The 13,783-nt window shown below is 46.9% G+C and overlaps 1 protein-coding gene across 7 annotated transcripts in view; it reads left to right on the top strand.

Annotated features, from left to right (window-relative positions):
- LOC135387925 (GATA-binding factor 2-like) overlaps positions 1 to 13,783 on the top strand; it is a 215,125-nt gene that overhangs the window by 180,465 nt on the left and 20,877 nt on the right. For all 7 annotated transcript variants that reach the window (XM_064617142.1, XM_064617139.1, XM_064617143.1 and 4 more), the window contains one exon: positions 12,684 to 12,829. In XM_064617142.1, coding sequence (XP_064473212.1) covers positions 12,684 to 12,829 — 146 coding nt within the window. The remainder of the gene's footprint in view (positions 1 to 12,683; positions 12,830 to 13,783) is intronic.

Here is a 13,783-nt window from a genome sequence, read left to right on the forward strand (position 1 = left end):
GAACTTGAGCTCAGGGGCGTGACATCTTAGAGTCATCCTTTGTTCTGCGAGCGTGACATCTTTGAGACGTCCGTTGTGCAGGGAAGCCCAGAACAGTTCGAGAACAGTCTCTATCCTATATACTGATAGCTGTATTTCTGGGGCATTTCGCGTGAAATTAATCTTTTTATTTTTTTCGCCGATTCACCCTGACCGCGCCTGTTGTACCTGGTGGCCAGCCCTTTCTATAGGGAATCCACGTCTAGCCAAGAATTCTCATGCCGTGTGCTTGTCCTGCCCCTCTGGTTGTTGCCCAGACCTTTCACGTCATGGACCTCATGTGCAATGATTCTAATGTTATTAATTACTCAATTTTCTAAATTTCCCACATTTTCAAAACCTATAGGATTCGACTTTAAAACTCGATCCGTCCGCCTCCTTCAAATGGGACTCCCACTCCCCGCTCTCTCCACTCTTCTATCCGCTTTCTCATGCACAACCACAGGCCTTCTCTTTCCATTCACTGCTTCTGCCACCAAACTGACTTTGCACTGACGCTCTGCTATCTAGCCAACAACTGTATTTCTCCCAACGTTGAATCCACATCATTCTTAAACGCCAATGTCATGTTTCTATTAAGTTTCTTCACTTACACAACCTCGTGTGGGAATAGGTGACATTGTCACAAGTCGCCGCATAGCGATACAAGGCATTCTCCTTCGTATATAGGGTGTACTTTTTATTCGTTACAGATCTTTTATGAGAATGTTTTCATTATTTTTTTAAGTGTCAGAGTAGCGTAGATTACGCTTTTGCAGGTGGATTATACGGCCGGGGGGACGTTCTCCCGAAGAAATTATGTAACTGTTAGATGACTAACCGCCTAAATTAATTAATTAATTATTTAATTAGGAACTTTCGGGCAAAAGTGAGACAGCAGAACAGAAAACGACACTCGTTGAAAGACATTCCATTTTTAAAAATCCTCAAACGAACCCGTGCTTCGAAATATCCACCGCCGAATTTTGCGATGCAAGTGAGTCGAAACCGAAACCTCGCGAATCAAGAGCGCTGGGTGGACAGCGCTCATTCGACGTTAGAGAGTCACGTGCTTTCGAGCAATGGTGATGATTGGATAGGCGCTGAACTGAGCCGCTGGAAGCCTCCGACAGCGAAGGTCATGCGCTCCTGAGGCGCACGTCTTTGGTTTCGGATCATTCGCGTAACACAGTTCGGGGATTGATAGTTCAACGCACGCGCTCGCTCGAGCATTTTTAAAAGGTAGAATGGCATTCGACAAGGATTGTCTCCCATTACGCTGTCTCACTTTTACACGAAATCCCGTAATCAAAGTGTTAATGAATTTTAGGTAATCAATTATCTAGTACTTACATACCCTCTTCTATAAATAAAATCTATAACGAATAAAAAGAAACACCCTGTATCTTAAACCCATTGACATGAGTAGCTGCCTTGTACCCATGCACATTTTACAACTCTATGGGCTTCCTTACACTTGTATTTCACAGAAGTCCAGCTGGTCGTAGCACATAGTCATAACGGTACATATCTGCGATCAATTCTTATCTATTTCACAAAAGCAGCTCTTAATGCAGGGCAGTTTAACGTTTTAAAAGCTTAAATAATCAGTTATTCGAACAACGGACGTGGGAAAGCGGTTCTACGTTACCTGTATCATGGTCATGTACTATTTCGCTTACGAATAGCTATGCTAGGTATATCTTGCACGCTCTGAACATGCTAAAAGGGAAAGCATTCCGCGTTCGGCACAGACACTCGCAGAAACATATGCAGCAGACAGAAAGCCGCACAAAATAATAAAGAAGAGGACCGGGCGAAATCCTGGCAATAAGCTATCGTCTCCCCTGGAGTAACAAGAGGCGATGATGGGTTTCCCTGACCCCCACTTTGCCTGACCTCGTAATTGCAGGTTTACGCAATGGGAGTTCGAGGGGGGAATGAAACATGGCCACGGGTGCAAGGAAGGGGGATCACGGGCTCATTTGTTGCTAGTCACAGCTATTCGTTCCATCCCGTTCGCGACGAGCCCTTAAAGACCGTGCTCCAGTAGACCCCGGATTTATTGAGTGGATAAGCACACATTGGCCCATCGATGTGTAGAAGGCTGAAGGGGGCATGAAATGCATGGGGACTCGATTCTGCGTGCGCGGAGTTTATGTCCGGTTGGGGAAAGGGAACAGTATAAGGATTGGGAGAGTGCTTGGGAAGTGCCTTTAGGAATGCATGCCCTTGCCGTGCACCGTTCTCGCTGCTTCTTTCCCGAGTACGCGGACCTTTGAACTGCTGTCAGATGCTGCGGGACCAAGCGTGAATTTAAAGCCATGTCCCATGAAAGACGGAAGACACTGAAAAGGTTGAATAGAATATTTATTTCACTTGTCTACCAAATGTTCAAAATATGACGAAACCTGACTGGTGAAAAATCTCGGACTGAAAAGGTTAGCCAGCTGTCGTACTCGAACCCACATCTTCTGCATTACCATGTCCTAGGTTTTCCAAGGCTTCGATGTTTAGATTAACCTGGTTTTATTTATTGAATCCAGATACAAATATATTAGCGGAGGCTATAAAACGGGGTATATAATATATTTCTGCCGCGCATGGATGTCCTCAACTGCGAACTATCAACTTTTCTCGCATCAAACATTGTACCAGATAATCTTCCGTATCATCAGCAAGCTCGCACATTACTTTAACACCTTGCACCAACTAACCTCAAGCTCCATCACCGCAACGGACAAACACCTCGGCTCCAACAATCCCTCATATATCTCTCAAAGAGAAACCGTGCTCTTTCACAACACACACTGAGACATAAACTCATGCATAATCAACCGCCACCTGATGGATCACTCAGCATTCCACACGACTAAAGACCAACATTAGAGGGACCGATAGTCCATAACGTGCATCTCGAGCCCATTTTTTTTTCTTTTTTTTTTTTTTTTCAGCATCTAGATGCGCGATATCAAAACGTGCCAGGAAGGTACATCCCCTTTTACACCCTTAGCAAGACGCTTTAGAGCTAACAGTGTGCTTATGGAAGCAGCACGAAGGCAGGCGGCAGAGGAATTTCATCGCGAGCTTTCGAAAAACGATTAATTAAAGCGCGTCTTCCACGCCCCGTTGCTTGATGAAGGTACGGCGGAGGCGGGGAAGGCACATTCTTGTCCGGTTCGGAAACCTGTTCTTTCGCGGCTTTTGTGTGCTACGCTCGAGCGATGTAACACTGTTTATATGCTCAAAGAGCTATCTATATGTGTTGCAACTTTATGGGAGGACGAAGTTGCTGTAGAACTCTACCAACGGGGACGATAAGGGGGCACATTTGTGTTGCAGTGAAATACCTTTGGCACAATGGCGTTTGCATGTGTGGTAATCACGTGGCTTTCATCATGCGGCCAGTTTTGACAATGTTCAAGGCTGTTTTTTTCTGTCCGGATAATGGTGTAGGGCTCGAACGTTTACGTAAGTCTGGACGTGGATCGAGCAAGGACTGTTAGCGGTTCGTGGTATCGGTGTGAATACCAGCTGGTTGAGCTGGCCTTATTGCAGATTTCTATACTGTTTTACGCGGTGCAACTGGGCTTCAATCTCTGGTTTAATGTCCTACTCCAGCGAAGTATACAACGAGACTTGATTTGAAAAGAACAAGAAGAGTACAGTAAGAGAAAGTGTGGGCACTCAGAGGAAATATGGATGGTTTGCATAAAGGACCATGGGACCATGATGCACAGATGATACTCACGCACGTCGTTATAGGGCAAACGGTACTAGGGTACATCACACTCGACGCAATGCGCTGGGGTACATCATCATGCTCGGGCGCGTGACACGAGGGCACACTGTACTGGAGCGTATCATACTCGGCCACGTGCCATTCGGAGCACATGATGCCGAGGCACATCATATTTGGCCATATTGTTCGTGGGCACATGCCGCTCGACTCATCGCTGTAGCATATCATCGTTTCAACATCCAAGTATTTTGCAAGTCCATGACAGTTCTTTATAAAAAAAATCGAGTTCTTCCCCCTGAAACAATTCCAGGACCGCCAGGTTGCCTCACGACGAGCCTCTCGAACCCCCGCGCATATGTCACAGGTGGTGGTGATGGCGATAGGGCTTGCCGTTGTCGGACTCACGTATGTGGGCAACGTCACGACTGACGCCCTGGGGGAATCTGCGTCCTGTGCCGACTTCTAAGGGAACTGTGCCGACATATGTCTGAAAACGTCTGAGGAAAACCCAGGAAAAACCCCATACAGCACAGCCGGCACCGGGATTCGAACCCGGGTACCTCCCAGTCTCGACGTGACATGGCCAGCACGCTAACCACTGAGCCACGGGAGCTGGTGCGCATATGTCACAACCACCGCATCCCCACCGGTCCCCTCAGCCAATCTTGCCGGACCAACCGCACAACATACCACCGCCGTTCATACTTGTGGCCACTAACCGAAACTGCATTCACACAAAGCCGCAAAGCTATTAACCGCCGTAATAAACTCCCTTCGTGCCAACGGGATCGTGCTCCGCAACCCGCCCTGGCATTGTACGAAGGAACACGGATTCCTATATGGCTTCGCATTGATGAAGTAGGAGGAGATTCGCTAAGAAGCCGGGCTCATTAAGAGTGGGTCCAGACAGTTTGTGGCTTATAAATTGGACGGGCATTAATAGCGTTGAAAGGCTACACTGGGCTCTGTTCGCGCCATTAGCAGTAGTCATTACCCCCCCCCCCCTGCTTTTTCTTTCATTGCGATTACAACACGATTCGTTGTGTTCTCTGGCCAGAGTAATGAGACTATATAGCCTTTTGAAAAGAAAGATGTATACACGTAGCTTTGATTTATGCATCAGGTACGGCAATTAGTCGATAGAAGGGGGAGGGAAAGAATGGGAAGGGAGGAACAGGAAGGCTTTAATCGTTCCTGCTGGAATGCTTCAAGAGCGGTCCTGATTGTCTTTGGTTGGAGGACCGTTCCCGCATCAGGAAAAAAAAAAAAACATTACTGGAAAGTGACGTCTCTAAGTTTGATGCTCTGAGTTACAGCCCCTCCCAGGGTTATGGGTGGTAACATTAGATCCCTACCTATATTTTTAAACGAACAGAGTCAAGTCGCTAAACGAGTTGTTCTTGTTTGTTTTCTTGTTTTTTCTACGTTTATAGCTGGGAAATAAAATTTACACCCGTGGTCGTCAAATTCGGCGCAACGTGACGACCACTCCTGGCAACAACACTTCCTCAAACGTAACCTTTACTGCTCTTACATTCGAGCAAATATAAACTTCCTTTCGAACGGAGAACACGACGCGGCACGAACGGACAGCAAGCCAGCACTGTGACATGGGTGTGGTCCTGCTGGACGGTTCGCGCACAAAGGAAGATGCGGAACGGATCGATTTCATCACTTTATACCTCGCACGCTCGATCTCGTACATTTAATCCCAATACCAAAACAAGCGCCTTCTGTACATTTCTTTTTTATATAGCTAGATGTTATACCTTAAAGATCACGCACGACGATCCCTGTTGGAAGTCGCGGGAGTGAAGGGACCCCGGCCGCCCATGGCGTAATTTGTCATCATGTGTCCGCTCGCTTGTGTACAGTCGTATAGCGGGCGGTATATGAAGAGGGCGAGCGAGAAAATACGGAGGGATGACAGCCGTGTCCTGTCGCTTCATGGTACGCGACGATAGAAAGATGAGAGACACTAGACTGTTACAGAAGTAACAGTCGCTGTTTCGCTGAAGTAACTACTGTCTTGTTGAGCAGCGTGGACTGTTGGGCTAGTTGGTACGTGATTACTAAAGATTTAGCGCGAAGAAAAAACGAGACGATAGGAAGGACACTCGCACAACGAGAGCCAAGTTGCGTGTGTCCTTCCTATAGTCTCGTTTTTTCGCGCTAAGTCTTTAGTAATTATTGTCTTGTTGTTTACTACTTTCTTGTTGTTCTGCGACCGGACCAGTTATAACCTAAGAGCGGCACCTTCAAGCCATGCCCTACGCTTGTTCTTATTGGCTGCAGCAGCTAGCTGCATCACTGTATGTGGCGACAAGTAGTACGCTGCCACCGAAATTATACTCGCCCTACAGGCGACACCTGGTGGCGCTGTAATGCAATTTCTCCCGCGGAGTAACTCTTTTAAAGTTGACGGACTACATTTCATGCCGTTCCTAAGTTGAACATGGGCTTTTAGGGCTTAAATTTACACAGCGCTGTCGCATCTTTGATCCTTTCCCGGTTATTTCTTTTCCCCTCTGTGTTTGCACCGCGACGCAGCTGTGGTTACAAGCAACGTACACACGAGTACACATGGAGAGATGATGGCAGGAAGGAATGGTGAGGAAGGGTTAGTTAAGTATGCGTGCTGGGCCGACTTCAGAGGGAACTACATCCCATGGTAAAATAGCATAAGCTGGTGGACAATATGGTTGAGCTCGTGTTGCGTTGTTACGTTACGTCCTTGTAGTTGTTGCGCCCAAGCTCGGGCTTCATCGTCATGGTTCTACATCCTATGGTCCACTTCGTCATAACGTCCAGTAAACTTCCAGATTACTTCCTGCCTGTCAACACGCCACCCGCTTCATATCATCTAGATGATCTCTGCTTAAGCTTCGCCTCTTTCATCGCCAGTGGCCAATGAAACAGTGCCTTATGAATCAGTTCCTCGCGTCCCGCTGGGCCACCAGCTTCAAAGCTGATGGTTCCAGACCTCCTACGCTTTATTCTCCGTGCGCTTTTGTAGAGTGGGCGCGACAATGGCGCTTTTTTTCTTGTCGGATATCGAGGAAGTAGGTGAGCCGTTGAAAATATACTATATGCACACATATATAGACATCCACTTCCTTTTTCTTGCGGAGGAAGTGTGCAGGAAATGGGGACTTCCTCGAAGATAAAACCGCGTGCGTCGGCGTCGCTTTGCAGTAGCTTCTGTCTGCAACTTTCTTGTCACATATTGAAATGTGATCGCAACATTCGTGATGTTTGCATACCGTATGCTGCTGTGGCAACATGTTTGCGACGTTCGGTTTAAAGTACGACCAGGAGCGTGACGACGCTGTATTTAATCTGGAGTTCAGTATATCTGTTGGCATACAAAATTTATTGTCAAACCTGCCAAGCACATATCCAAGTGTCTCGAAGCTGTTAAATCGTTGTTTTCTGTTTTTGCCGCCGCGCAGCAGATAAGGCCATGTGCGACGTGCTAACGTGGACAGGAGGAGATATAGTACGACGGAGTATGGGAGAATTGGGCAGTGCGTGATCACAGCGGAAAGGGGACATCGAGAATTCAAGAAGGAATAAGTTGTACGCTCATATCACAAGCGGAACAGAATATGATTTTTTTTTTTTTTCAGAAAGACATTATCACACGCAAAAATTTGTTACACTCAAAATACCTCACTATACATCAAGCAGAAAGATGACGAACATCATCGACCCAATCATGTCGGAATCCAGGAAACGGACCCCACGTTATGCACCGACCCACATCTTATATACCTTCCAGTCCACACTACATTCCGAGAGCGAAAACTGCTGACATACCACATACCGTCCTATCTGTACACGTCTCCCGACAAACTCCGCGAAGTCACCCAACAGACAACGCCACACGAGCAATAAGAGGACATACAAAAAGGAAAAAAAAAAAGAAAGAAAGCGACATATATGGGCACCCAAAACTACCCTAAAACTGTACACAAACGAGAAACCTGAGTCGACCACGCGCCGCGGGCAAATAGGGGGTGCGGGGGGGAGGACCAAACCATTCGTGTCTCGTTAATCGTCCCTTGTGGCTTCCTGGGAGTCCAGTGCCTGTGCGCGCACAAAGACAAGGGCGACGCCACGGAGTCGCGAGTCTTCGGCGACGGCGACCGGGGACGCATGCCTTGGTCCGAGACCCCCTCGAGAGATGTAGCGAGCACGCTGTGTCCACGTTACTGAGCACCGGAATGCGGTGCCGTTCAACAATGGACGCGTTTGAAAGAATGCCAACGGGAACTTGTTTGTTTGCCTGCCTGCCTGCTTGCTTGGTTGCTTGTTATATTGCGTCGACCCAATATGGCTTGCTTTTCCTTTTTTTGACGAAAGGGAATGTTTTGTGTGTGTTTTCGGTGGGAGGTCTTAGGTTCATGGCTTGTTTGGAGGGGTTGTGGAGGTTGTTACTGCTCGAAAGGAACGTTTGTTTGATGACAAGCGCGCGTGCTGTTCGTTAGGTTAGATATAGTGCGTCTGTGACGAAGGAGACAGGTTGCTGAACAGCCGTTCCGTTTCTGCGACTCCTGGTACGTTGACTTGTTGCGATCTCTCAGTATTCTTGTTGTAATTCCTATACATGGAAAGGTTCGCAATGGTAAACATGATATAACACTGATGACCGTATTTAAATCGTGTAGGGTCATTACTTAGACCATTCCTGTCTCAAGTACATACATATAGAACAGATAATGAAGCGTGCTACGTGTAAAATAAAGTTGTTGCTTGTTTACTCCCAATTATTATAATAATTAAGCGTGCCCCTCGAGTCTTAAAAACATTCACGAAGCTTCCATCTATACCATGGCTTTAGATGTACTACACACCATAGCCAAATCACAATGCTCCGCAAGAGCATCGCCTACAAGACGATACTACTTTCTTATACCATTTCGCCAATGATCTCGATCTTTGCTGAAGTCAATAAGAGCTCGAAAGCTTCCTGCCGCTTCCTCGAACGTGCGTATTATCAACAATACTCGAATACGAATTGAAAGTCGACGTCGGTCTGGCAACCAAGGGGGGGCACGAGACGCGGAACTGTCCCTTTGCAACGGGTGGATGGGCGCGGTGAGCGACAATTAACGTTCCCGGACAAGGCTAAGTGCGTGGCTTGACCTAGCCAGGCTGCGATACGGAACGAACCCAATTCCACACGACGGACCCAACCGATGTCCTTCCAGCTTAATTAATAGTCCGAGTCGGCCCTTTTTTTTTCTGTATTCTTAAGACGTAACAACAATGGCGGTTCTCTTTTGCACTGCACCACGCCTTGTCCCATCCTTCGAAAGAGCTGTCACTGCTGTGGTTTTTTCATGAATTTCGATGTGAGTACGAAACGAACTTCAATGAAGGCCGCACCCAGTTTCTTACATATATGGACGTGTTATTGAATACCCACATTGGGAGTGTCGTATATGTGTTGCCTCTGTGACATCGAAAACAGCTGGTTTTGGCTTTTGTACAGAAAGACGTCGAAGTCTCTGGCAATCTCTCCATATCTCTCTCTCTCTCTCTCTCTCTCTCTCTTTTTTTTTTTCAGTTACTTATCAAATTATCTCTTGGACTCCTCGAATTGTTAATTACTTAATGTTAGTTTTTAGTATAGCAGGGCTTGTGGCTCTTTGGTTGGGTTTATCCTGGTAGTTAGCCCTCGTATAATGGCGTGATTATGGCCAAGACCTCGTAACCCGATGAGACTAATGTGTGTGTATGCGTTTTTTTTTCTTGTTTTTTTTTTTGTCGCTTTTGTTTTCCTTTTCAAAATCGGAATGGTTTCATTGGATTTCCTTGAGACCCACGTACAGATGAAAGACCTAACACAAGTTTCAAATCAAACCTAGCAATAATTCGGGGTACAGCGTTGCCAGAGAGGTAAGATCATGACCCACGCTTTATTGGTCGGCTTGGATAGCTCACCCATAAATGATCTTTAACTTGCGCTGAAATCTCGTCACGTTGTATACCCCATGCCATATTTCACATCCCTCGCGGACCATGTACGATGCAAACGAGTTTCTGACGTCATCGAACGTGTTCGAACCCGCAACCTTAAGATCAGTATGCGGACACGTTATCAACAGATGGTCTACTACATGTCTAGCTTGAAAACGTGCAATATTTGGGGAGCTTAAAACCATTTTTATCGTATGACTTCGCTGTGAGTCCTAATAAACTCTGGCGTCCACCAACTTGCCGTAACTCCCGTATCTTTATGCTCCCGAGTGAACTTCGTGATTCTTCAATGTTTTCCCACAGTGCTTCCTCATTTAACGAGTGACATTCTCGCTTTAATGGCGAAGCGAATAGCCTTCTTAAAAACAAGGAGGCTCCGTCACGGATATCGGTTTGTCCAGTTATTAATATTCTGGACAGGCGCCACCCCAGCCGTGCAGCACGCGATATTTTCACCTGCTGGAATCAGTCGGTTTAAGGATCAAAATCCTCACCGATAATACGGTGTGTAACTCTGCGTCCTTTCGCTGCTCGTTATCGATCGATAATCCACTTTATCGAACCATCGAAATATATAGATATCAGTCAAAAGCGTAAAAGTCGCTCAAGAAGGGGAGATTATATACGAGGACCAGGTACAACATATCAATGGACGGAGCGGCCGACGGTTGCTGTGCGGCATCCCCGCAATCCCCCTTCAACCACGTGGTTGCCAATTCGATATATCCAACCATATCTGCCCCACAAAGTAAAAGTAAGCTCTCCTACATCAGACTGAACTTCAACAGCTCGTTGTTCGAAGATAGCCAACCAGTGCTGGACACAAGAAGAACATGACGATTCACACACGTAAAAACCGGCTCTATCCCAGATCAGGTCGGACCATAAAAAAAGGTCTTATCCCTCTTGACACCGCGGGAGCACCAGAATACGCGACTTCGTCTCTTCCTGAAGGGACACGCAGGTACAGGTAGGCAGAACCACCGTCCCTGTCCTCCTGAAAGACCTCTCTCTTCTCAAAGGACTTTTAACGGCGACGCTATAAAAATTTTGGCGAACCTTGCGGTTTACGATTCCACGCAGCATAAGCAGTATATACGCCGCTGCGAATTTTACAAGCGCGACTCTCGAGAGGGACTTTTACGTAATGTATACGCCTCTGGCATTCCTCCGTATATGGAGAACAGGAGGTCATAATTGCGCCTGTCCTTGTAGGAATGTGCCATTGCTCGTCTCGTCCCTCACTGCAGAAACGTCGTAAAGTTGCGGGAGTTCCTTGGAGGTTAAAAAGTTGGAGCAAACCATGTTGGATGATACAGCTTCGCCACTGTGTGTGTATCTCTGCTTTTATGTACCTCAGCAGGATGCAAGGGCGCTTACCAGGGCACCTTTACGATTTTCATGATTACTTGGTATTTTATGGGGGTTTGTCATCATGGGCATTGTCGTTAAAATACTTTTTTTTTCTATGCTGTACTCACGGAGGAGTGAGGGTGTATACGGTCACAATGTTATGGGACGCTGTTGAGCTGTCTTGACTTAACGGGGAGCACTCCATGACAAAAGTCTTTCAGCAGTCTACGAGACACTATCACGCCCCCATGGCAGAAACTAAATATTGGCCTTTGACATTCCAGAGTAATGATTCGCGCATCTCCACAAAAGGTTTACGCAGACCCGCTTAAGCTTTCACGAGATATATACCATCTTTTGTTTTCACACGCTCGAGATCACCATGTATTCGGAACATAGCCAGACGCTTCCATTCACACACTACCTCGATACAGCTTTCAAAAATGTGACTTACTCCATAATCCCGCCAAAGAAAATAGACCTTGAACAGAAGACGACCCCCCGCGTTCCGTTCATGTATCCACCGCGCACCCGGCGCTTCCTTCTTGGCACCTCGCCACTGTCCCACCGTTCCGTTCCAACTCATCGCTGGAACTCCAGATGGATGATTTCTTAACCGTCATCTCGCAAAGCAAACAAACCATCAACAAATCACCTGTTCCTCGGCCTCTTTGTCGGCAGAGTTTGCCTCCTGGTTTCACTTGGCTTCTGCTTGGCACCACAGCCCCTTCTCGTCGTTGCACGGGGTGATTTTCTGATTCTCTAGAGGCACCCCATTCACTCGAAGCGTCTGATGGCTTTGATTTGTGACTGTCACGTGGTGTGGGCATGGAGATGTTACTATGAAACTTGAATGAAGGGCATAGTAATGATTGGTGTGCGAAGAAAGCCGCCTAATGATGCTGCTGTGCTATAAGCACAACGAAAAGGTCCAATAAATGCCAACTGATAACATATCATTGATTTGGAATGGGCACAGAAGCTCACGTAAAAGGAAGTGCAAGAGGAATTGGTTTGTAATGGAACAAAGTCTTGAGTTTTCTGGAGTACTGTTTTTATAATTTGTGTGTACGAAGCACGAAATGACACGAAAAGTTACATCGAGCCAGTACGAGGTCTTTGTCGTTCTTCATAAAAAACGTGAAACGGCCCAGAATTTAAAATAAACTAAATTATTCGATCCGCCTTTTTTTTACATAGCGAAACTGACACCAGATAATAAAAAAAAAGGTCTACGTCGGGCAATACAAAGTACCAATTTTGACACGTGGTTTTAAAGTAAAACACACGACTCGTAGATTGCTCTTAAATTAGTACTTGCGTCTACCACCCTCAACGGTTCGGATGCTTCCGCACTAAAACAACCTCCTTTCCAGTTTCATAGCACGTCCGTCCATGGTGGCATGCTTCTCTATGGTTCTCTCTCAATCTTTCCATCTGGACCTTCTGGAACTTGGCTGTCTTTGGTGCATGCACTACACGGGGGCGGTTCTGTAACGAGATACTAATAGTGTGACATTCCCTTGTCTTCCGACGTGGAAGAATGTTCTTGTCTGACGTGTGTTTCTTTTATCTGTCGCTACAGAAGGACGTGAGTGCGTCAACTGTGGCGCAACGTCAACGCCGTTGTGGCGCCGCGACGGCACGGGACACTACCTGTGCAACGCCTGCGGTCTTTACCACAAGATGAACGGCCAGAACAGGCCGCTCATCAAGCCTAAGCGGAGACTCGTAAGTTCCCTTAACATTATTTTTCTCTCTTGTCAGTGCGGTTGCAGCACAGTGTAAGACAAATGGAACTTCTGGGAAGTTCTGGGGAACTTGGACGATTCGTTGACAGCGAATGTGACAGGACGAGTTCGGCGTGTCCTCTATACGTGGCCAACCTTCACAGTTCCGGGGGTAATGGCAACATTACTCCTCCAGATCTTTAGATTACGTAAGATAGTAAAAGGAACAACACTGATAACGCGGACACACACGGACGTCCCTACGTGGTCAGTAGTGGGTACTCACTGCTCCTATATATTCGTAGTTTGGGAAGCCCCATCAACCGCCGTCTAGACGCTATCTATCTCAACGCAGCCGCTCTAGAAGTGTTCTCCCTCTGTCGTACATTTACGAAAATATAAGTGGCGCGTGCATGCTCATTAGCAAATACCTTTATTCTACACCAGTCTTCTCCTTTTATACGGCATTCTAACAATTCGTACCGGGAAGGCCGACTTCCGATATTCTTAGCCGACACTGACATCTCTCTCTCTTTGTTCCCTCTGCGGCCAGAAACGAAAACACGTTCATTGTTGCGCACAAATTTCACCTCTACTCAGAGGATAACTTGGCAAAACGAGAGATAAGACTTGGAGCGGAACTGCCTGCACATCAACTCAAAGAGAACACCAGGACTGTTTTCAGACTTCCCCGAAGCCCATGCACAACAAACCGGGACGCGAACTCGCACTTCCGAAGCATCAACTGATGAGGAGGAGGAACTGCGACGCCCGACACATCCGCTCCGCCGGGAACAAAACTAGGCGACATGACAGCAAAAGTATGGCGGCCATTTCCTCCCTCGCCGACGCTAACGGGAACAATGCGAGAACGTTCTGTAGAGCACCTTGCACCGTTTCTACTCTTATCTTGAAACCGTAATGTGCGCCGTAATTTTGCTAGCAACGACAAGCC

Source organism: Ornithodoros turicata, chromosome 3 (genome assembly GCF_037126465.1).
Source record: "Ornithodoros turicata isolate Travis chromosome 3, ASM3712646v1, whole genome shotgun sequence".
NCBI lineage: Eukaryota > Metazoa > Arthropoda > Arachnida > Ixodida > Argasidae > Ornithodoros > Ornithodoros turicata.